The sequence below is a fragment of the Tiliqua scincoides genome, chromosome 9, assembly GCF_035046505.1.
Source record: "Tiliqua scincoides isolate rTilSci1 chromosome 9, rTilSci1.hap2, whole genome shotgun sequence".
NCBI classification, from domain to species: domain Eukaryota; kingdom Metazoa; phylum Chordata; class Lepidosauria; order Squamata; family Scincidae; genus Tiliqua; species Tiliqua scincoides.
This window is the reverse complement of record NC_089829.1, coordinates 20311713-20337254: the sequence shown is the minus strand read 5'-3', so window position 1 is coordinate 20337254 and position 25542 is coordinate 20311713. Positions and strand designations below refer to the sequence as shown.

At 46.9% G+C, this 25542-nt stretch overlaps 1 protein-coding gene across 1 annotated transcript; it reads right to left on the bottom strand.

Annotated features, from left to right (window-relative positions):
• Positions 1–269: 269 nt before the first annotated feature.
• Positions 270–24309, bottom strand: MLKL (mixed lineage kinase domain like pseudokinase). The gene is made up of 11 exons (XM_066637354.1): positions 24278–24309; positions 21796–22245; positions 15835–15888; positions 14952–15126; positions 12089–12186; positions 10464–10599; positions 7588–7672; positions 6123–6274; positions 4728–4777; positions 3793–3933; positions 270–3155 (listed from the first exon to the last, which is right to left on the bottom strand). Exons 2-11 carry the CDS (start codon positions 22241–22243, stop codon positions 3103–3105), a joined length of 1392 nt encoding a protein of 463 aa, XP_066493451.1. The 5' UTR covers positions 22244–22245; positions 24278–24309; the 3' UTR covers positions 270–3102.
• Between the last annotated feature and the right edge of the window lie 1233 nt (positions 24310–25542).

Here is a 25542-nt window from a genome sequence, read left to right as displayed (position 1 = left end):
AGCTGCTGGAAAATCTTCATTGGAAAATCCCTCCCCCCCAAAAAAAAATTAATCCACCAAGGGATTACTTGATTAAAACACCAAGGGATGTTACTCCAGTGGTTCTCAAGCTTTTTACTACTGGGACCCACTTTTTAGAATGATAATTTGTTGGGACCCACCAAAAGTGCTGTCATTAATCCAGAAGTGATGTCATGGCCAGACATTAGCATCATCAAGCAGGAAAATTAACACCCCCATATGAAAAATCCAATCAATTAAGTAGAAAGTTTACAATAAATTTAAAATTTTATTTAAAATAAAGAAGAACCCTCCTAACACTCCGAAACAGTTGCTGATCTGTTTTTTAAAAATTCCCCACACATCCCAAAGGCTGCAATCCTAGCCACACTTGCCCTGGAGGAAGCCATATCAACTATCTTCGTTATCTAAAGCATATACTTAATAGCCTGTTAAAAGTACAGATCTGTCACATTTCCCCAAAAGCGGTCACATATCATGGTAGCATCAAGACTAATATATTAAAAACAAAATACACATTGAAATGAATGGGAACCTACCTGAAATCGGCTCGCAACCCATCTAGTGGGTCCTGACCCACAGGTTGAGAAACATTGTGTTATTCTGTTGCAGTCTAGGAAGACAAATGCGAAGTGGGGAGCTGCTTGTTTCCCTCAGCACAGCTATACTGGCTAGTAGGCAGCATAGTCCCACTGCCTAGTTCTACTGTTTTACCTTTGCTGCTCTTCACCTGCCTTGGGCTGCAATCCTATCCATACTTACCTGGGAATAAGGTCCATTAACTATATGGGATTTACTTCTGAGTAGACATGCATAGGATTGGTCTCTTATTCAGGTGGAACTTTGGATCACTATGACCATACTGGTCTTGGAGCTGAGTGCTGATGCCAAGTTGTTGGGAACCCTTCACTGCACCACCTGCCTGATCACTGATGGCACATTGGACATTGTCCCTGGTATTAAGACTTTCAGGGGTTGGCTTGATGAGGTGGGCCTTTTGATAGGAATGGGGCCTTGACCAGTTTCCAATCTCTGTGGCACCACTCCTGATGTGACACCTTGACTAACCACCAGTGTTGGGGTCAAGGGACTAATAGCTGCCTTAAATGGTAGTCTTGTGGAACTTTAGGCTCCCAGTGAGTTAGTAGAATCTTCAATGTGCAAGGCAAGAGTAACAAAACAGGAACTGATAGTTTTTGAAAGCCTTAGTGTTTGAAATGATAATGCCTTCTGCTATTCTCCCCCCCCCCAATTACAAAAATACCTACCTTCTGAGCTGCAGGTAGGCAGCATCCCATATTCCAATTAATATCGGAGCATTTTGGTCAGTCAGGTGTGTGCTGACAAAATAACTCCTGTGTGGGTTGCTGTGCCAAATCAGAATCTCCAAATACTGCACAGAACCTAACGTGCCAAGCTTTGAAGGGCTGCTTTCTATTGAATTGTTGACTTTGCTGCTTTCCCTCCAGTTCATGTTTTTCTTTCTCCTTCACCTCAGAAGTTCCCACATACACGTTTATATGCAACCACCAGCGTCAAGCGGGCAGATATACATGTCAGGAACTAGAATATTTTATTGCATTACAGGTGAAATGTATATAGTGTGTATGTATATAGTGATATTATTCACTTATAATCAATGTGAAGCCTTTATAGGCAGCTTTCTCTCTTCTTTAAAATGGGTTTCTCTTATTTCTGCAACCAGTCCAAGATTCTTTATCAATGGCTCTGTTATTTTAGCTTTTTTTTCCTCTTAAGATGGAAGCTACCCCTGACCTTCCTGAGGGAGCCATTCACTAATCATGCCCTCCACAGCTCCTTGGTAACAAAGGAAGGCTATGTAAACTGATTATGTCCGTTGCCTGTACTTAGGTTTGGCTACAATGGAGCCAAAGTATGAAAAGGTGGGTTTTGAAGCCAGTAATAGAACTGGCACAACAGAAGCATCCTGGATGCAATCCCAGGCACAGCAAGGGAGAACAGAGAGTTCAAGTAAAGAAAAAAATATAACAGTTACAATAATTAGTCATTAGGGCTACCTAGTTTCCCCATAAAAAGCAAATGAACAAAAGAAAGCAATTTCATGGGCATTTGTCCATAGAAATGTATCTTGCTTTGGTCCTTGATTGCAATGACCTAACTACAGTGTTCATTAAAAAAAAAGATTCCAAACATGGTTCTGGTAACACTCATCATTGCACCTTGAGTGCCAGAGTAATGAACACCCCAGTAACCAAAGCACTTGGGGGGGGGGGGAAGCTGTTCAATTTGCCCACCATACACAAATCACCTAGAAAAGGTGTTTGGCCTTGGCCAATATCAGCAATTGACTGAGTTGAATTCTAAACAGTCCCAGGACAGCTTGTTTCATAGGAATAGTGCATAACTAGCTGGGTGCTTTTTCTCCTCCTTCAATTTGTGCTGCCCTCTGTCCCTGGCAAATGAGTTTTCTAAATCATGGTGGGCAGACTTCATGTCTGTGGGATCTGCTTTTTCACTAGACTCCCCAAGATCTAGCAACTGGAGTCTGATGCAAGTAGGACAGTAGTTCAGCGAGACAGGTATACACTGAAGGACTAGGGTGACTCTGCATATATGCTCAGCCCATGAATTTGTTTTCAGTACCAGACTAAGTTCACATTCCTTGCAACAAAATCCCATCTAGGTCTCCCCTCCCCCACCATTTTCAGGAGCTTGATTTGCAAGGGTTTTTGCTATTAAACTGAAAGTGATAACTGCAAACAACCCAGAGAGTTACTGCTGGATCCCAACATCCCTTCTGCTTGCCCCCGTTTTAAATTCATTCATTGAGATTCACAAATCACAATTTTGCATGCCAAACAAGAGTGCAGTTCAGGGGACTAAGCTGACACTCTAGAGAACCCCATTTGCTCTGGGCACAGGGCTTGCAGGCTGCATAAGAAAAAAAGGAGCCCACCCGCCTGCAGAATGGTCAGAGGAATAAGTTGTTCAGGGGAATCAAAGTGGACCAACAGACAACGGGAATATGCAGTCTTCTGAGTTTGACTGAGAAAAAGGTGCTGTCACCCTCCAGGACTGGCCAGGTACTTTCGCATGTGGTCAACCAGCCAAAGTTGTCATGGAAGTGATGGCCAAAAGAGCATCCACAATATCTGCAAAACGAACACACAAATTAGCTTTCAGAACATTCCAAATAGAAAGACACTTAATGCTTGTAAGGTGGGGGCTGGGGGGGAAGAGAGCAACACTCAGCCCCAGGGCCTCCCAGCCCAAGCTCTATTTGGGCTTGTCCTGCCCTATCCCACCAGGGAAGTTCGAGCCTCAGAGGGAAGATTATCCACACCAAAAGACTGGTCAGTTCTCAGGCAGGGCTATCCATCTGTCAGCAGATAGTACCTGTCCCTGCTAGGAACTAGCCATCTACTCAGCCTGGGCTTTATATATTCCTGGATGGCCTAATTAGGCCCCAAAAGATGCCCCACCTCCTTTTATGGTGAGCAGCCCTCCTATCTTGTGACTGCCTGGTTGCCTGCAAGCTATCCTTCTCAGTGCCTACTGGACACTCTGCCAGCCCTAACTTGCTCAATGAGCTGGAGTGCTGCCAGGCAGCCCAGGGAAGGCACTGGATCCTGGAAAGTCCAAGGCCAGACAATGCTTTCCTCTGTTTTGAAATGCAACGTCCAAGCAAGCAGACTTGGATCCGATGTCAGGGTAAGAGAAATACAGTGGCTTGGATTCAACTACTGTTGCCATGACGAAACACCAGATGAAACTCCAGACATGTAGCACCTTTAGCAGTGGGGCGCATGGAAGGGTCGTGATCCCGACATTGGATGATGATATCCTGAAGGTCAGGAGGGCAGTCTTCTCCCAGGGGTTCCTGGTAGTGCTGCTTGCAAACTTTCTCATAGATCTCCTCTGAAGTGCATCCTAAGGCAGCAAGCACAGGGACAAGCATGTGAGGCAGGGTGGTTTTCCATTGTGTACCCCTCTCTGTCTTGCAGGCCATTTGATTTAGCCCTGCTTCTTACTCTTAGGGCCTAGGTAGGCATGAGATACAAATGCACATGACAAACACTGACAACCCCTTTCTTACAGAAATGTTGCTTCAGTGGGGGTAATTTTCATTCTAGAAGCAGCGACACCATGGGTGTACTTAACTGATGCCTTGCCTGCCACCTTTCTCTTGTAACTCCCTGTATCCTAAGCTCTGCACATGTGTTTCCCATACCCACAACTATAGGAGGCAAAGCAGCTGTACTTGGGGTACAAGAAACTGTAGAAAATGCTTAAGTATTTCCCTACCCTACCTCTAAAATACCTTTCCCTTGGTCTTCCCAATATAAAAGGGAAATGCTGGCAGTATATGTGTAGAGGCCGGGAACCTGACCCCTTCAAGGTAATACCAGGCAGACCCAGTGCCTCCCCCACTACATAAAAGAAGATGACCACCTTGGAAACCTTTAGAAAGTGTCAGCATTTTGCAACAAGCCTGCTTCTGCTGAAGGGGTGCATGAGAGTTTGAGACAGGATTGAGCACTCCAGGGCACCCCAATGTGTTCCACTTATTTTGTGCATCTTACAGTAACTTCAGGGAAGGTGGGCCTCAATTTCCCCTCAGCCTCCAAGAGTACAAGAGGATTTTTTAAACCCAGTTGCTCTCCTGGATCTGCAGACTGTGCTGCTGATCCTCCACCAAAGAGAACAAACAAAATGTATCTCACCTGCAAATGGCATCTTGCCAGTTGCAATCTCCCACAGCACAATCCCGAAGCTGAAATGAAGCAGAGTGGCCTGTGGTTAAATGACAGGATATATGCTTGTCTCCCAAAAGACCAGAAGTTGTGGCTAGAGAGCTTCTTGCCTGTCATCAGCCACTCCTGCTGGCTGAAATGTTGCTGCATCATAGAACTGGAACACCCCAAAGTTCACCTGGTCATGCTAAAGCTGGGCTCAATGCATCATTGACAGTTTGCTCTTCATATCCACTTCAAGATGGGCCACAGTATCATGATGAATGCAGTTATGGAACCCTGAAAGCCTTTTCCAGCACCCTTTATCATTTTTTAAAAATCTTTTTTTTGTTGTGTGTTGGGGGAGGGGGGAATAACACTATCCAGCTGCACCAATCCTATCCTGCTGCTAAATCTCTGGAATGCAAGTTCCAGCAATGCTGCATGCTTTACAGCCTTCACAATACACATGCCATATAGCTGGGCCGTCACCACAAACAGTGAGTGGTGGTAGCCAGGAAGCAGTGGCCACAGCGGGAACCTTGGTGCCAGTAAATTGGTGCAGGGAGTGGGCGGAATGGGGTGGGGACTAGGGCAGGGATGGAGTGTCAACAGTGGAAAGGGGGTCGTTATTGGCAGCAGCAGCTCTGCCAATATCCTGCCCCCCTTCCTAACCTTGATCTGCCAACCCGGGTCCACTTGGACTTGTGCTGGCAAAATCGTTGGTGCAGATCCAAGTAGACCCATTGGGGCAGCAGAGGCTTGCCCTGGGGCAAGGGAACAAATATCCCCTTACCTCAAGGAGGTGTCCAGGACTTGAAACTCTCCCATGGGGTGTAGCTTCCATCCTGTTTGCATGCCTGCATTGGTGTTGGGGAGGTAACATTGGATTTGGCTCTAAGGCTGCAGACCTAGGAGGTTTACTTATACAGGAGTAAGTTCCGTTAAATTCAGTTGGGCTTACTTCTATATAGACATGCCTAGGCCTGCCCTATAAGATGGCTGCCATCTAGCATCATTTCAAATGAAATTCCATTTCATCTTCCTTTCTGCATATGGCATGGCCTTTTTTTGGAGAAAAGAGACATTGTCCACCACTACCAACAGTATCACCAAAACCTCATCTGAGCAGGACTCACCCTAGTGGTTGTGGTCGGGCTCATGTGAAGAGTGCCTTTAAGAAAACATAGAGTTCCTGCCCCTTCACTGTGGCAGAAGTAGTTACTCTGCTGTAGTCATGCTGTACAGTCCAGAGCTGCCTTGCTATTGCTGTCCTGCCTTGGGTGGACTTTCTCATAGTCGGTTGAATACCCAACAATAGTGCATCATGCGGCCACTCCATTGAGAGGAGGACTCTCCAGCAGCAGCCTAAAGAGGGAAATGCACCTGTATATTTCACTTGGCAGATTGTACTGGTGGTTCACAGATGCCAGGCTCTCAGGACTGATGTAGGCAGAAGCGGGGACCTCTTTGTGGGCTGTCTCCTTGTGTTTTCGTCTGATGGAAGACTCCGTCTGACTCAGTTCAAATCCTGACAGCTGTTTGTTTGCAAGGAAGAGCAAGAGGAGTGCTGAGAACCCAACATGACCCATGATTTGGCAACCCATGGCAACACCCCTTTGAGAAAAGGCAGTGAAGAACCCACAGATGGACCATGAAGAACCTTCTGTTCCACCCAGCCAAGCAAGGGCCATCATATCCATGGGAAGCCTAGAAGAAGACCTGTTCTCCCCCTGATATATTTTCAGTACCCCATTGCTGCAGTTTAATGCAACAGCAGGGGTGACTCTTGGGGGGGGACCCATGACCACCAGACAAGGGCCCGGCCGCCCTTCAGGCAGTTAGGGTCCATAGCTGCCATTGCTCTCCACCACCACCTCGTGAGCTAGGGTCCATGAGAATGCTTTCTGAAGAATTGTGGGGGAGCAGTGGCAGTTACAGACTGTTGTCTTTCCCCCCAGAGCCATTTTACAGTTCCTAGATGTCCATCCCCCAACCCTGCAGAAGCTGGAACATCTGGAAATTCTTAAATAGCACCAGGGAGAGAAAGAGGAAGGCCCACTGCTGCCCCTCTGGACCCTCAGCTGGCCTACTGAGAGGAGCAGTGGGAGTGGCAGACCACCGGCTTCATCCCCCAACACCATTTACAGTGCTACTGGTGCTGCTTCCCACCCCCATCTAATGAACCAGCCAGGGGCCCAGAACCCAGTGGAGAGGCTTCCCAGGAGGCAATGGGAAGCAGGTGACAGCAGAGGGCACGGGTCCACCTTCGCATTGTCACCCTAATTATTACAGTGGGGTGAAGGAGGATTGCTGCTCATCCACTGCCAGACTCCATAGGGGAGGCAGGATAGGGTAGCTCACATGTACAAGTCCTTTCCTGAGCATGAGGAGAGTGGGCCGTTGAGATGCCCTCACAAGGCTTTTGCTCCACAGCCTCCCAAAAGCTGGAGCTGTCACTGTGCAACTCCACTGGGCACTGAGCACAGGAAACAGCTTTTGCAATAAGTCCCAAGATGAACCTGGGAGAGAGGAGCTACATGTAGACAGGGCCATGCCCAGGACCCCTAGAGTAACATGCACACAAGAAGGAGTTGCTCTAGTGCTAAGAGCCCCTTTCTAGGAAACACAAGAGTCTCCCAGGCATACCGATACTACATGCCCCTTTCAGTTTTACACCATTCTCCCATTCCCCATCCCAAGAATTCTGATGATGATGCTGAGAATCCTGTCTAGTCCCCCTTGCAGAACTATAGTTCCCAGAGTTCCCTGAAAGCAGACATGACCTTTTAACCAGTCTAAATCTTTGGGAGAGACACCCAAATGTTTGCCAGCAAGGACACATACATACCTTCACATAGTAGCCTTCGGCCACAAAGAACTTGGTACTGTTGATGCAGACAAGCAGCTGAGCCTTGTTCTCCGTCTGGTGCAACCTGTGGCAATGAGAACCAAGACCTGTATTACACTTCTGTATGTACACAAGGAAACACAGCTTCAGCAGGTAGTCAGCTGGAAAAATGCACACCCCAGCATTTAGGGACATGTACAGCCTTTTCACCCAGGTCAGTTTTGGGGGAGGGGGGATCAGGTTTCCTAGTTCTGGGCCAAAACAGGATTGGCACAAAGCCGATCCCTTTTTCACATAATTAATCACAAAATTCACTTCCCCTCCTTGTAAAGTGAGGCTGTGTGCACAGCACTGATTTGCTGGCTACAGTGTCAATCACCAGACCAATTTCCTCTGCTCTTGGAACAGTTTTTAAAGTGTTTGAAAACAAATAAACCAAATTAAAAATATTGAAATACTAAATAAATGTTTGATTGGTTAAATATGCCAGACACTTAAAGGGGGGGGCGACAGCCCCAAAAGGACAGCCTGCTGAAGTAAGGGGAGAGAGGGTTGAATAGGATGAAGCAGTTGGGATTCAATTCATAGACTGTACATTATAGCTGGCACCATCGAGAGGGCAGGAGTTTCCTCCTTGTGAAAAAGCTCACCCCACTGCCAGACCTCTGCATGATGGGGTCTGAATGGAAAGGTACTGCACAACCTCAGAGTGCTTCCTTGGAATGTTCTCAATCAAGCTAAATAAAAAATAGTTCCCCATGGGGTCAGTTTTCTGCTGTTAGCAAAACTAGGGTACAGAAGACAGCTTTGGAGCTTGACAGTGCTAATAGGGTCCCTTCCAAGCCAGTGGCTGACATGATTCTAAGCACAGAATTTGAAAGTCAACTTCATTGCAATCTCTGTTGATGATGGTGTTGTACATGATCAGTGCACAAGGTGCTTCACACAGAATGAGAGGCCATGTCCAAGCCCCAAGGGGCTTACAATCTAGAGGAGGGGTGCCCAAACCCCAGCCCAGGAGCCACTTGAGGCCTCTCAATGAGGTCCTCAGGGGGCCCCCAGTCTCCAATGAGCCTCTGGCCCTCCGGAGATATGTTGAAGCCCGCAATGGCCCAACGCAACTTCTCGCAGCGTGAGGGCGACTGTTTGACCTCTCGTGTGAGCTGTGGGATGAGAGCTCCCTCCACTGCTTGCTCTTTCACATCTGTGATGCAGCAGCGGCAGCAAAGGAAAGGCCAGCCTTGCTTTGTGTAAGGCCTTTTATAGGCATTGAGCTATTGCAAGACCTTCATTCATTCATATAAGTTTCATCTTTAATATATTCATTTATGTAAACTTATGTAAATTTATTCAAATTTAAATGTAAATTAATTCTTCCCCCCCCGGCCCCCCAGCACAGTGTCAGAGAGCTGATGTGGCCCTCCTGCCAAAAACTTTGAACACCCCTGATCTAGAGAAACACATGGGAAGTAATGGAGGAAGGAGAGGGAAATAGAGGTAGGGAAGAATATGCTGTTATGCTGTTTCAGTAACTTGCATTTAAGGTTATCTTAATAGGGGTTCTCTATTGAAGGGGAACCCTTCAAATAAAATATGTTCCGGATGGGAGCATTCATGTGAAATGTAGTTTATTTCTCTTTCAGAATGCTGGAAAGCAGGTACAGTGCCACCTGCTGGACAATGGGCTGCAGCACAGATGACTCAGGAGTTCCCTGTCTGACCTTGACTCTTGTCCTCTTTGACCTATGTGTCTCTTCCTGGCTCCCTCCATCCCTCTCTCTCTCCTGATCTCCCAAGCGTGCAAGACCTTGCTCCATGAGCTCTGGATAGCTACATGGAGTTTACCATGCCATGAGGTCTCAGGTACCCATGCAAAGGGAATAGCTCTAAGGATTCCCCGTTTCGTCTAGGACCTGTGCTGTCACAGAGATGTACATGCTGATGAGTTGTAAGAGAACTATATTTCTTTGAAACCTTTTTACTGCCTCTGCTCCTGCTTTACTGTTATGAGCAAATTAACTGCAGTTGGTGGGGAACAAATGAAGAAACAGTCTTCCGCCATATGATTTCGTTCAGTAGACCCCTTTTTCCAATACAGAAATCTGACTCTGGGACAAAGTTTGGCACCCACTCAAGAAAGGCATTTTGCCACTTCTGTGCCCGCTTCCCTTATATAAGTGCTATAAGTGCTATATAAGTGCTATAAGCAGTGCTAATACTGCTGTCTGTGTGTCTTTTCAGGAACAAAGTGTGTGGGGAGGGGCCAAGTTCATTTTGAAGCCCCCAAACCTGCACCCACTCATCTTCACCAGCGGCCAGTCTCCACCTCACGTTTCCCAGATCCCTCCACTAAACCACAGGAGCTGCTCAAGCCCAACAGCAGCAGGAAAACATACATTTGCTCAGAGCAGAGGTGGGATATACAACATTTGCAGGATCTGGTTCTTTAAGAACCAACTAAAGCCTATCCCTAAATGGCTGTGAGGGGTGGTGAGGAGGAGAAGCCCTTTACAATCACTCTCTGCACTCTACAAGCCATACATGGAGGAGACATAGCCTTATAAGAGCAAATCTATACCTGAAATACTACAGAGGAGGGATTCTAACATCACACCCTAAAAATGCACCAGGGGAAGTGCACAAAAACCTGGTCCCAATCAACCAATGGTAACAGAACCATTTCAAAGATAAGGAACACTGAGCCTGACCCCCAAGCAATGCCAATCACAACTTATAACCAGCAGTTTCCTCTCCACTTCCTGAAGCAGGAGGGGGAAAGTGTCAATTTAAATTCTTTGAACCACCCATTGGCTCTATCAGAAAGAGGGTGATTGCATAGGCAGAAACAGGTATAGCATCTTTCGCCCTTGGTGTACCTGTACAGGCCAGTCGCTGCATGAAGTGCCATTTGCAGGCGAATCTTCCAGGATAAACCAGGCTCCTCCTTCAGCACATCCCTCAGGGTGCCCTTCTCACAGTATTCCATGACAATGGAGTATACGGGACTTGGTCCTGATGCAAAGAAGATGCTCAATGAATACAGCTCCTTGTCCTTTCCTTTCACCAGCTTTGTCTTTGAGCCTTGCTGACAGCTGTCCCATTAATGAAGTGTTGGAAGTCCACTGACTTGGGGGAAGTTACGCAAAGGCAGTGGATTGGTAGAAGGTGCCCTGCACACCTCTGCCAGTTGCCTTCACCTTATGCTCCATCTTACAAGGTGATGTGCCAATGTGGTGTGACCTACCACTGCTTTTGTTCCTTTTCCTTTCCTCTCACTCCCTGGCCTTCCAAAAGGCAGGGGACAGACTCAGGAGTTGGTCAGTTTGGGCATTGGCCTGACCCATGCTCTGCTAAGGGTCCACTTGGTTGACCCCCAAGGACCCCTTAATGGTGGGTAGTAGTGAAGAGTGTGTCGCAGAAAGAAGTGGCAGGACTCTCACACAAGCTCTTCCTCCTTCCCCTGCTCTCCAGTCAATCAGGTTGTTCCCAAGGATTCTTTGCAAGTGCCATCATTTGCTTGTCTGGCTAGCTGGAAACTAAGCATGTACAGTGGGGGGATGTGGCCAGTTATGGAGGGGGATGCCGAACCAAATGCATGCACAGAGGACACTCCCTAAATGCTTGCCTGAGGACCTGGTTCTACAAGGCTCTGTCCCTGAATAGAACAGAAGGAAACGTAGAGAAGAGGAGAGTGGTGGGCTCTTCAGGTTCTCTAGCCCACCACTCTCCACTTGCTCGCATTCAATTTCCCATCCTCAGTCTTTTGAGAAGCTGGGCTGTGGGACAAAAAGTAAAGAACAAAGGTCCCAGTGGGAAAGAGAAAGGGACACACAGAGAATAGCAGTGGACATATGCAGGTGGTGTTGGGGGAGAGTGCCATGGTCTGTGTTTCTGGAGATGAGGGAGGAAAGAGTTGCAAGTAGCACTCTCTGTTAGGGAGTGCTTCTTCCTGCATCCCTCAGCCATGGTGGGGAACCTTGAACAGATCTTGGCAATGCAGCTAAATCCAGAAGTGGATCCTTTCCATACCCATGAGATGGATGGAAAATCAGACTTCCTCTTTACGTCTGACTGATAGTTGCAAAGAAAGGGTTTGGCCTCATCAGGGGGCTTTGGGGCAGGACAGAAGCCACAGAGGCAAAGAAAGAGCAGGTCAGGTGAGAATCCTGGTCTGTATGGAAGCTTCTAGGTCAGGCTTGCTCTTGTCCAGGGATTTCCTGGCAGAAATCCCTACAGAGGTTCTTTTGGCTAGTGCTGGGAGGGTGCACGTAAGTCAAATTTCGCACCCCAGGATCTTGTTGCTTGCAAATTCATCTACTCATGCAAGAACAGCCCTTTTCTCCAGAGAGAGAGAGAGAGAGAGAGAGAGAGAGAGAGAGAGAGAGAGAGAGAGAGAGTGTGTCCAGGTTCTCTATAGACAAGACCAAGAACCTTGGGACTAGGAGGAAGGAAACCCACAAACACTCCTCTCTGAAACACCCGTACAAAGCACGAATCTTACCACTCTCATCTATGCAGATGCCATACAAACGAAGGATGCGGGGAGACTCAAACTTCTTCATGGCTTTGATCTCCTTCCAGAAGAGGTCCCTCACCTTTCTGTGGGACACAGCTTAAAAGTAAGTCTCTGGCATAAGACTCAAACCCCTCTGCTAGATCCTTCCACCAATTTAGGGTAGCAGGGAACAGGGGCAGTTGGCCTTCCAAGGTGGGACTGAGGTCAAGATTTGCAGGGACAGTGGCTGGATGCTTGGGCTGTGCATGTCTGTACGCATGAACTGAGGAGGATATTTGCTCCTGTACATTGCAGTTACTCTTGGCCTGTACATTGGTGGATCCACCTGAACAGCCTACCAGACTTACAGCCCAAACCCACCCCCTGCCATGTTATAGCATGCAGTTACTCTAATGGGGTGTGCAGTGGTGTGGGTGGGGTTTGGGTGTGGTGGGGTGTGCAGGGGTGCAGGGTGACATGCCCGAGGGGGTGATCTGCTAAAATCGCAGCATTAGGAGCTACCCCATCATGCCATACACCATTGGATGCGGGATTCCCAGAGGAGTGCAATGCAAAAAACCAGAGCAAAATAGCTCCTTTCATTCAGAAGTTATGGCCAAAAAACTGGGGGGGGGGAAATGCATGGAGCCCTATGGAAAGTGAAAGTGAGCCACATCTCGCGTTTACTTGCGAGTAGGTGTACTTGCCAAAGTCCATTGGAAAGGGCAGGCTGAGAGGACTCCAAGAACGTCAGAATGGTCCTGATCCAATGAATGCAGTCCCCAAAAACACCAGAGAAGGAGGTCCCCCCTCCCAGCTACGAGTCTATTGAACCCTATGGAAAGCAAAGCAGCCTCACAGTCGCGTTTACTCACGAGTAGGCAGATATGCCTTGGCTGGTGGTCAGGCCAGGCAAAGGGGAATGTGAGGACAACAGAATGGTCCCGATCCGATGGAGCTGGAGTGCAACAAATGCTCCAGAAGGCAGCCCCCCCCCTTTTGTCCACTAAAAAGGACAAAAAAGAGGCTTGAACTGGTAAGGGGAATGTTTTCTATTTTGCAGTTGCAAAGCCAGGTGATTCTTTATCTTGATATGCCTGAAATAGAAGAACTTTAAACTGAGCACTGGGGAGGGCTGGAAATCTTACTGATTCTTTTTGGGGGGTTGTTATTGCAGGCAGACTACAAAGTAAGCTCCATGGACCTCTATGGGACTTACTTCTGAGTAGACATGCATAGGCTTGAGCTCACAGGCTGCAATCCTACCCACACTTTCCTGAGAACAAGCCCCATTGACCACTATGGGACTTACTTCAGAGTAGACATGCATAGGCTTGAGCTCACAGGCTGCAATTCTACCCACACTTTCCTGAGAGTAAGCCCCATTGACCACAATAGGACTTACTTCAGAGTAGATTCACGTGGTGGGACTAGCTCCCCCTTTTTAGTTATTTCTTTTATTTTAATTTAATTATTTATAATTATTTATTTTAATTTGCTTGACGATGTCACTTCTGGCCATGACATCACTTCCAATGGGTCCTGGACAGATTGTCATTCTAAAAAGTGGGTCCCAGTGCTAAAAGTTTGAGAACTGCTGCAGCAAGGTGTTAGTAAGTTGAAATGGGTGTGTGAGACTCTACAAGTTTTCAAAATCACTAACATCAGAATTTGGAGAAATAAGACCATCATGTTATATATCAATCAATGCGTAATTTCATGCAGAATGCCATGAAACAAACCACATTGGAATATTTGTGTTCTAACAAAAGGTACAGTGGGGCCAAAAAACCAGTGGGGACGGGGCGATGGTACATCACCACGCCCACCACCTGGGGCGTTGCCCTGCCCACTGTATGGGGTGATGCGCAGGCCTCCGCACAAATCCTAGTGATGCCACTGGGGGTGTGTGCTGCATGCTGTGGTGGGGAGGGGCAATTGGACAACCTGCAAGGAGATACATGAAAATAATTTTCACTTGCTTACTGGTGGTAGGTTGCCTGATTGTCTATGGGTCTCCTCAGACCTATGCTAGGCATTTTGTTGGCATATGTCTGAGGAGAGCCAGGGGCATGTTGGATTGAAAAATGGGGGACATGATCTGGTGAAAGTTTCTACAGCTAGTTCCACCCCCTCCCATCCTTGAAACACCCCTGGTTCCTCCCTCTTTTCAACCCATTACTCCCCCTGCCTTCTCCCTCTCTGCCCCACCCACAAACTACCACCCCACACTGGCCTACCTGTCCTTGAGGTATCTACTGCTATAGTTGCTGTGTGGCAGCAGCCTCAAATGACCCAATTTGTTATCAGTTAGATATCTTTTGAGTGTATCTGTGCAATATGAATCTCTTTCAGCTGCAATTAATTACTATACAGTGCCTGATTTTATTATAAAGGGCACAAAGGGAAGCCTATCAGTTTATCTAAACATCTCTGCAATACTTCCTTAGGTTATTGTTCATCTCTCACTTTTGTGTTGTTCAATGCGTGTCAGTAATTATTATGTGTGTTATTCAATGTGTCAGTAAGAACAATGATTTGGAGACAATCAACAACAAAGGAGGTGGGAGAGTCAACCTCCTGCCCACAGCAAAGCAAGCTGGCTAGAATTAGCAGCCTTTCCTTATTTCAGTGTTACTTGGAGGCTCTGCTCTGAGTCCACCTGGGGGAAGGAGAGTCTCCAGACTCAACATTTGGAAGTGCAGAGGAAATTGGAAAGGAGACCTCTTTCCCCATCACCAGATACTTATGAAAGAGGGGGAAGAAGAAGGGCCCCAGAAGTAGTGATGACTTTATCCAGGGTGAGTGTGTGTGACTAACCAGTCCTTCTATGTCTTTCATGGGACCTTGCCGAAGCCATGCCACTCACCCTGAGTTAGTGGTTGGAGAGTTTTTGAAGACCTTGATGGCTACAGGGAACTTGTGGTACTCTCCTTTGTGAAGAACAAATTTCTCTGACTCCATCAGGCAGGTTGTCATGGTGAGCAGGCTCTTGTCTATCTCAGTGATTTCCTTGTCAAGTATTTTTCTCTCGACCTTCTCCTCTAGTTTGAAAATGAAGGAAAAGGAAGTGAGTCAGAAAGAAGTAGGGCCATGGAATCACAGCTAAAGAGGAGGAGAAAGAGAACTCCCAGTCACTAGCTGCCACTATGCATGCAATGTCTACTGTGGCAATGTTAGCAAAGCAGGTCTGGGCCCACCTCTGGACAACATAGGAGGTCTGAGGGCACCTGATTCCCTAGATAAAAAATAACTGCTCCAACTGCCAGTTGCCCGGAGAAGCAACTGAAGTCATCATCAGCTAGAGAACTAGGGGGTTCTAGAATTATTTTCTATTATTACTATAAACTGTCTTGAATATCATTTTGACTGAAACACAGAGCATACATTATAAATAAACATATTGTGAGCCGCCTCACACAACTCCTTTGTGGGAAGGGGAAAGCCAGGATACAAATGTTTTAAATAGCAAATGTACAGTACAGTAAGAGTCGTGTGCCTGTGCCCCCTGAAAAAGCAGGGACTGCAGCCAGCTTGAAAGGCAGGAAGATTACCTACTGCCACAGTAAATACAATCAGGTCTTCAGCTGTATCAGGGCTCAGCTTACTCCAAAAGTCTGTGTTCAGTATTAGAGCAGAGCCCTGGAGTATGTGAAGCAGTATGAAATCTACAACAGACACCTCAGCTTTTCCTTCCCTACTGAGTTAAACACGTTTAAGATGGAAGAAATAGAGCAAGAAAGAACACTTACTTTTTTCTCTCCCTTCAAGGATTTTTTCAGAGTTGCTATCAATTTCTTTGGCTTCTGTGGGTGAGAAAGAAGGAGAAAAGACAGTTGTGTTTGTAAGCTCTCTACTCAGGCAAAGCCAAAGCTAACAAGTTGGTTCAAGAAAAGTTGCAGGCATCGGAGTCAGCAAAATTACACTGCACCTGTGCCTGCCACACCCTAGTTAACTGAGCAGACTCTGATTGGGTGCTCAGACTACTTAAACCTCGGTCTGCAGCTTCACCAGTGCAGTAGGTGTAAACTGTGAAACTGCCGCCTGAGAGTTTGACAATTGGATAACTATGTGTATGCTGTAAATGACCTTGGACTGACTGACTGACTGACTGTGTTTTGTGGATACTGACTTGGATAAGGTAATGCTGGACTGTTATACTCAATGTGTATGACCTGGACTGTTTTTTGACTACTCTGTGTGTGCAACTCCTTGCTCAGATATACAACAGCAAATTCAAAGACTCTGCTGTGTCTGCTGGTTTTTGTGCACCCTGCTCTACACTGGGACACACCCAAGATTCCTTCAACCTTAACAGTGTTGGAATCTGTTGTACACTGAGTGCCCAAGAGACTGTTCACAAGATCCTGACTGGTGGCTGATTGGAGGCCATCAGGTGAATTTGATCACCTCCAGGTTGAAACAACCACCTATAGACAAAGGGAAAAGTGTTTGGGGGCTTTGAGTTTAGAAAAGGGATGGCAACGGTTGTTGGCAACCTTCAGTCTTGAAAGACTATGGTATCACGCTCTGAATGGTGATTCTGGCACAGTGTCTAATGTGGCTGAAAAGGCTGATTCGGGAGTGACAATCCCTTCCACAATGGGAGCAAGTGTAGTGTGTCCATGGTCTGTCTCCCTGGTTATGGGCCTTCCTTCTTTGCCTCTTTGCCTCAGTCTGTTGGCAAAGTGTTTCTTCAAACTGGGAAAGGCCATGCTGCACAGCCTGCCTCCAAGCAGAATGCTCAGTGGTCAAGTTTTCCCATCTGTTGAGGTTCATTCCTAAGGCTTTCAGATCCCTCTTGCAGATATCCTTGTAGTGCAGCTGTGGTCTATTATTAATTATTAATAATTAACAGTATTTATATACCGCTTTTCAACTAAAAGTTCACAAAGCGGTTTACAGAGAAAAATCAAATAACTAAATGGCTCCCTGTCCCAAAAGGGCTCACAATCTAAAAAGATGCAAATGAATACCAGCAGACAGCCACTAGAACAGACAGTGCTGGGGTGAGGTGGGCCAGTTACTCTCCCCCTGCTAAAAAAAGGAGCACCCACTTGAAAAAGTGCCTCTTACCCAATTAGCAGGTCTACCCGTAGGGCGCTTTCCCTGCACAAGTTCTCTGTAGAGGAGACCCTTTGGGATCTGACCATCACCCATTCTCACAACATGACCAAGCCAACAAAGGTGTCTCAGTTTCAGCAGTGTATACATGTTGGGGATTCCAGCTCGTTCCAGGACTGTGTTGTTTGGAACTTTGTCCTACCAGGTGATACTGAGGATGTGTCAGAGGCAGCATATGTGGAAAGCGTTCAGCTTCTTCTCCTGTTGTGTGTGAAGAGTCCATGACTCGCTGCAGTACAGAAGTGTACTCAAGACACAAGCTCTGTGGACCTGGATCTTGGTATGTTCTGTCAGCTTCTTGTTGGACCAGACTCTCTTTGCGAGTCTGGAAAATGTGGTAGCTGCTTTGCCAATGCAAAGAAAGAGTGTCGGAGATTGTTGAGCCGAGGTACACAAAGTCATGGACAACCTCCAGTTCATGTGCAGAGATTGTAATGCAGGGAGGTGAGTCCACATCCTGAACCATGACCTGTGTTTTCTTCAGGCTGATTGTCAGTCCAAAGTCTTGACAGGTGTTGCTAAAACAGTTCATGAGCTGCTGGAGATCTTTGGCAGAATGGGTGGTGACAGCTGCATCGTCAGCAAAGAGGAAGTCATGAAGACATTTCAGCTGGACTTTGGACTTTGCTCTCAGTCTGGAGAGGTTGAAGAGCTTTCTGTCTGATCTGGTCCAGAGACAGATGCCTTCTGTTGCAGTTCCAAAGGCCTGCTTCAGCAGGACAGTGAAGAAAATCCCAAACAAGGTCGGCGCGAGAACACAGCTCTGCTTCACTCCGCTTCGGATGTCAAAAGGGTCTGATGTGGAGCCATCAAAGACTACAGTGCCCTTCATGTCCTTGTGGAAAGACCTGATGATGCTGAGGGGCCTGGGTGGACATCCGATCTTGGGGAGAATCTTGGCCGTCCCTGCTAACCAGGTCGAAAGCCTTCGTGAGATCTATGAAGGCTATAAAGAGTGGCTGTTGTTGTTCCCTGCATTTCTCCTGCAGCTGTCTAAGGGAGAATACCATATCAGTGGTGGACCTGTTGGCTCGGAATCCACACTGCGATTCTAGATAAGATGCTCCCTGTAAGTACCTGGAGCCTCTTCAGTGCAGCTCAGGCAAACAGCTTTCCTGCAATGCTAAGGAGAGAGATGCCATGGTAGTTATTGCAGTCACCTCTGTCGCAGTGTGATGATGTTTGCATCCCTCATGTCCTGTGGTACTCCACCTTCTCTCCAGCAGAGGCAGAGGATTTCATGCAGCTCAGTGACGATGATCTCTTTACAGCACTTTAGGACTTCAGCAGGGAGTCTTTCCCAGGGATGCTGTCTTTCTCTGCCTTGCCAGAGGCAAGGGAGTCCAGGGCGACGTGAAGTTCTGCTAGGGTTGGTTCACTGTCAAGCTTCTCCAACACAGGCAGGCACTCAATGTTGTTCAGTGCTTCCTTGGTTACTGCATTTTCTCAGGGATACAGCTCAGAGTAGTGCTGCACCCAGCGTTCCATCTGCTGCACCCGGTCCTGGATGACCTCACCTGTGGCAGACTTCAGAGGGGCAGTTTTCTTCTGTGTTGGACCTAGGGCCAGCTTGATACCTTCATATGTCCCCTTGATGTTGCCCATGTCAGCTGCTATCTGTATCTGGGAACAGAGTTGGAGCCAGTAGTCGTTAGCACATCTCCTGGCAGTCTGCTGGACTTTGCTGCAAACAGCTTGGAGGACCTGCAGGTTGCGCTCATTGGGACAGGCTTTGTATGCTGCTAGAGCTCTCTTCTTTTCCTCAATGACTGGTGTTAACTCCTCAGAGTGGGCTTCAAACCAATCTGCTGTCTTGTTGGTCTTCTTGCCGAATATGGACAAGGCGGTGTTGTAAATGGCATTCTTGAAATGTTCCCATCTGTTGGATGCATCTGCCAGGCCTGGAAGAGATTCCTCAAGCGCTCGTGCAAATTGTTCCACTTTTCCCTGATCCCAGGTCTTGCTGGTGTCAATGCGAGGTCTTCCTTCCTTTTTCATGTGATACAGTCACTTAGTTTGCAGTTTCACTCTGCTGCACACCAGGGAGTGGTCAGTGTCGCAGGCAGCACCCTGATAACTGCGTGTGATCTTGATGCTGGGAAGGCTGGAGCATCTGGTGAGAATCAGGTCAAGCTGGTGCCAGTACTTTGATCTTGGGTGTCTCCAAGAGACTCTATGTTGGGGCTTCGTGTTGAAGAATGTGTTGCTGATGCAGAGAACGTGATGACAGCAAAGCTCTAGCAGGCATTGGCCATTTTCGTTCATCTTCCCAATGCCGAACTGACCTAAGCAAGTGGGCCACGAACTGTGATCAGCACCAACTCTAGCATTGAAATCGCCAAGGATGAACAATGGCTCTTTTTGGGGGATTTTCTTGATAGTGGTTTTCTCGCGCACTGGATGGCAAGGGTGGGGCTATTATAAAGGTCATTCTTCCTACTGAGTCACTGGAGAGAGGAAAATGTTTCAACCACTTTCATGACACCAAAAGTGACCGGAACTGGATCAGGCAAGAAGGAGTATGCTTCACACACCACATAATTAGCTCTTGGAACTCATTGCTACTAGGCGAGTTAAGATCATATCTTGAATCTCCATTTTTAGGTGCAGTGTACCTCTGAATATCAGGAGTCGGGGAACAGGAGAAAACTGTTGCCTCTTGAAGCCTCTAAGTTACCCAGAGGCATGTAGCTGGCCACTGATAATGGACCTTATTCCCTGACATTGTTGACATGAATAAGGAATTCTGGGGTACTACAGCAAGGCCCCCTCACTCTATGAGTCTTGAGTCTCATATATTGTTGCATGGTGAACTCCATGTACCCCTGCATACCATGTACACAATAACAGAGGAACTGCAAGTCCTAGACCTGAACTCTTTAGCACTTCAGGGTTAGCAACATTGATCGTAATTGATTATCTGAGTCAGGGGCAGCAGCAAAAAGCAAGGAAGGTTCAGAAGGTTCTCAGAGGCCCTCTTCATCTCTGTTCATAATACTTCTGCCCTTTTGGCATTGGCAAGGGATGCTTTGAAATCATGCCTGGCAGGCAGAGGTTTGCTTAAATTATAAACCAACAGCAGCCCAAGAGCTGTTAAAAACACAGATGTGACAAATTTTCCAATGTTTATGCTCACTGGAAGGAAAGACAGCCAGCCATAGGATCTTTGCTGCAAATACCCATCACACACTCATGTTTAAAACATGCATTTCAGAGCACTAATTTTGCATTTTAAAAAATTCAATCTCTTTGGGGCAGGTCTTTTGCTTCACTTTCAGCCCAACCAGTTTCCCTGTCTCATAGCATACAGCCATGCCAAAACAGGCTGTGCTGCATGTTATCATGGGGGAGTCTTGTGGGGGCAAGGGAAAATATTTTCCTTTACCCTTCCAGAAGACCCTCAATCATGAATGGATCTCCTAAGGACCTGTGCTAACTCTTTACCTGGCACAAGTCTGAAGAGACACAGGGCTGTGTCAGCTGGATCCGGAGGGAATAGAATGGCACAACTCACTTATGCTGGTGCCACACCCTCCCACTTCTGACATGTCCCTGGGTCACCAATGTTCCGTCCACCCCGCCAACTTACTAGTGTCAGCAAGGCTCATCTTTGCTTGCACCAGGCACAAGGTCCTCCCTACCATCTGAGGGGTGGCCCGGAAGTGCGTGGCCCTGCACACTGCTGGGCTAGCGTTTGCAACACAGTAGGCACTGCCAGAATGCTAGTTCTGGTGGTGGTAGTACCCAAGAGGAAAGGACCATTAGCCTATACAGCTTTGTGCACATGAAAGGTGCCATACAATATTCTTTTGGGTGTGTGGAAGTCATGATGTGGAGAAAGGGAAAGTTAAGGATAGAAAATGGAACTCTGTAGCTTTATAGCATGCAATAGGTACATATATTCCTACATATGTAGTATATGTAGGTCAGAATACGCAAGATCACATGTATCATGATTTGCACATGAGCAGATTGTAGAGGCGGCTACAGTTATCAGCAAGCAGGAAAACTGCAAACTGGCCACAGTTTAAAAAAAACAACCAAAAAGGTCAGATGTATGACAGACACTTGTGTGTCTTTAACTAAGGGCACAATCCTAACCAGGTCTACTCAGAAGTAAGTCCTATTTTGTTCAATGGGGCTTACTCTCAGGAAAGTGTGGTTAGGATTGCAGCCTAAAGTTGTAAGACAAGTATGACTGTTCACTGTGCTGATATCTTGTAGCATAGCTGAATCTATGAAAGATTGCTATTGCTTTATTAAGGCAGACAGAATGAGGGTTGGTCCCTGCTTTGTCTCCTACAACTGCAGTCTGCAAAAAACTTTCAGCAAAGTCTCTGTCAGTTGAAAAATTTACTATCAGTAGCCTTGAGTTACAGGGGCTGATCTGTGCTCCCTCTCATCTTCCCTTCAGTTTCCCAACATGCATTGTTGTCTTACCTCCCAGCCATGGGCCCTCTCCTAAGCCTCACCTGCAGGGGGACTTGCTGCCACCATCCTTCTTCAGTGCACCCTGGCCGATTTCCTACCTCCACCCTCTATTCTCAACCCAATGATGGAAAAGAGAGTTGTAGAAAACACAGAAGTACTTTTGAGCCTCTCCTCCCAGGCGATCCTGTCTGCTTCGAGATCTTGGTTGACGTGGCACAGAATCTCACTTGAACATCGTGCCTGGATGGTTTGCTCCACCTGCATCTGCAGGAAAATCCCTTGAACAGCATCGCTAAGGTGCTCGTGCGTAGTTGCCAGTTCCTCTTGCATATTGCCTGCTTTCAGAAACTTTTTCACATAAGGACACTGGCTGTACTTCACAAGCCCTGCCTCTGCCTTTTCCAGAATCTGCAGCACTCTCTGCAGCAGGACTTTCAACCTGGGGGACAGCGGCTTTGTGGACTCCTTCTGGAGTGTCTCAATGGGCAGAAGCAGGATCTGGATGCGGGAGATAAGGCGTTGGCGCTGCATTTCACAACACTTTATCTGATTGCATTTATTATAGATGGCTTGTGCGATGTTCAGAACAGTTTCCACAATCTCCATAACTGCAAAGGAGGGAAAGACGCAATGAGTGAAGGAGAATGTGGCTGAAAGGGGTAATTCAGGCTGCTGCAACATCTGTTGGGCAACAGGCAGCTTGCAGTCTCCCAAATCTCCCAGCCTGCCCACCAGGAATGCGTATGTTACAATGTCAACCAGCTTCATAACTGTTGAAGCACCATGGCGCCCAACCACAGAAGCCTAGAAGCTGTTGTTCCATAAAGGGTAAATAAGAATTCTCCACACCATCAGGAAACTACAGTTCCCACAATTTGGGGCAGAGTAGTTATGACCCACTTTTATTTGGGCTGCCAGAACATGTGATATAAATGGAACATGGCTGTCACAAACAGCACCATAGAGTGCAGACTGGTCACCACTGCAAGTGGTGAGTAGCTGCACCCACATGATGAGGCCTCCATGGGAGTCCTGGTACCAGTAAATCAGCACAGGGAGTGGGCAGGGGTTGGAGGAACAGGGAGGTGAGGGACAAGGGCAATAGCAGCAGCACTGCTGATATCCTACCCCTGCTCCAAATAATTCCCTTCTCCATGTATTTCAATATTGAGCCCTGGTAATATATACAGGTTCTGGGGTTGAAGCCCATCCTGGCAGATGCCCACTGAAAGCCTTTTCCAAGGGTACCTTTCCAAAAGCAGAATCAGAAGCAGCAGCAGCTACCTCAAATCCACCTTCCATGCCCCACCTGCCAGCACTATCATAGAGACAGGAGGTGCTGGCAAATGCCGAAGAAACATTTGGGAGAATGTTCTCCCATCAGAACTACAGTGGGAGTAGAACTAAAGTCCATCTCTCTTCCCATAGTAGGTTCAGTCCAGATTTGTGCTCCCCACCCATGCTATTTACAAGCAAAAAGAAGCAAACCTGCAAGGGTCAATGACACAAACTGGTTTGAACCCAAGAGGCAGGCCCAGAAAGCTCAGGAAGAAAGAAGTCATGTGAGTGAAATGAGGCACAGTTTCAGTTTTGCAGGAGAGGCCTGTCCTCTGGACAATTTGTAATCAAAGTGTCCATGCAGAGTTGCTGCAAGTCCTTTGGCCGCCTGAGCTATGTCTGTACCTCTTGTCCCAATTATTTCCCTTATCTGAAACCCCTGGACATGCTTTGTATCCCCATGCTATGATCCAAGACCCTCCTAGTGCCTTGCCAGCAGTAGTTGCAGTGCTCCTTGCTTTGGTTACTGCCACCTAAGCTCATACTCACTCCTAACCTGTCCTGTATTGTGGTCAGTGTAACATACAGCAGGCAGTAAAGAGTCTGTAGCCAAGTGCCTGAGTCCAGTTCCAGGACTAAGCAAAGGGGTGTTACAAGCACACAACTGCTTTAATTTGCACCTGTGAAATGTTGCAGGGGGCTGTTCTGTCCTCTCCTGAGAATGCTCTTTGCATTTCCAAGTTTCAGCTGAGCATTAAAGCAGTGACTAAGCTCCACAGGAAGCTCTTCTTGCACAGGCTTGCCCTGAGCGCATAAGTCATCAAGCTCCCCCACCTCAAAAGTTATATCAACTATTTTTTAAAACATTCACTGTGCCAGTCTGACAAAATCCCAGACAAACGGGTGGGGGGGGGGAGGGTGGCAGGCAGGCAGGCACACTACAGAAACATAGAGGGGCTGACTGTCTTTGATTGTATGGTTGCTCCCCTCTCTGACCAGTGAGGGGTGCTTGCTGCAACTGAGTTTGTAAAAAGTGGGGATGGGGGCAATTCACAGGAAGGATGCAAGAAGGGGTAGTGGAAACCCTTTCCTCCACTGTTACTCTTTGCTCACAAGCCCCTTCTCCCAGTTCTAGACTAAAAGCCAGAGAGAAGCAGATGGGTAGGGAAGTTATATAAATCAAGAGCAGCAGCGGAACTGTTCAGTATCTCCCTCCTATCCACTACTTCTCTGCTTTAAATCTCCCCGTCCATTTATATCTATTTTGTACAACCTGCATTTTAACACCCAAGTCATCACAGCAGCCCTCAGTGTAGTGAGCACAAGCACTTCTAGGATCTTCCAGACTTAACCTTGGCCTACCTCTGCCAGCTCTTGCTTTCTCTCTCCTTTGCTGTCTGGTCAAGAGTTTGCTGGAAATGCCTCAGGAAATTCCCTAAACTTCCCTTTTTCTCAGCACTAGCTCCTCCTCCTTCCTCAGCCTTCTTGGAGACCACTGGGCTCTTGAAATGTCCTTTACTCTGAAGTTGTGAAGCTATGTGCTTCTCAGCAGTTAGGTGAAAGTGAAATTAAATTGTCCAAAGTTAAATGGCTCAGATGTCAGCTCCTCCTCCTTCCCCTTCCCTCTTCTTGTCTTGGAGAGACCGTGATTTTTGAAATGTTCTTCTGTCAGGGCCTATCTTTGTTTTCAAGTTGTGATGCTATGTGCTTTTCTGCAGCTAGGCAGAAGGGAAATGAAAAAGGCTGGATCTTGCAGATATCTCACTGGGCAACACATTGGAGCAACTTATGGGGGTTTCTATAAAGAGAAGAGAAGAAGATAAGAGAGAAGATAAGAAGCTGAAAATCATACCTTTGTTAATAAGTATTTAACCTGTGCAACAGAACTATGGTATAATAAGATAGTATGTTCTTCCCTCTTTATGCATACCTAATTCGTTCTTGAAAACGGCTCTTATAGAGAAAATTCAGATGAGTACAATTAGTAAATGAATTTCAATGGGAAAAATTTTATCTTATTACAAAGCTACTCCAAGTTCACCCCCAAATCACCTTAAATGCCTAGTATCATAAGGAAAAAGTTGTGTGGTAAAATAGAAGAAACAAACGATGACTAACAACAATAAAGTCAGTGATGATAATGTTTCAGAAGTTCGAGCATCACATAATGCAGTAGTGTAGCCGGGGGGGTGCAGTACAGTAAGTACAGTTTGTGCCGAAACACACCTTGTAAGCTGCCCTTCCCATCAGAGCCATTTGGAGCAGAGATGGCAACACCTGTGCATTCTGGCAGAGTATGTTCTTAGTGGCTTCCCAACAACTATGGAACTCCCTCCTCCTTAGAGGCAAGGTCTGAGCTGGCATTATTTCCAGCCAAGATGTGACACTTTTTTCTGGGCAGGTATTTCACGAGCCAGGATTAAGCAAACGTATTTTCATTTTCTTTTCAGTTGTTATCTTCACTGAGCCCTTGAGAAGGGATCAAATTGAACTAAATCAACAAAACACAACACTTGGCTGCCATTTTATGTTACAGCAAAGGTTTAAAATTCATGTTTTGATGCTCTTGGTAAAAGTAATATTTGTTGTCATTCTTATTTCATATTCTAGCTATCAACGTGAAGTTC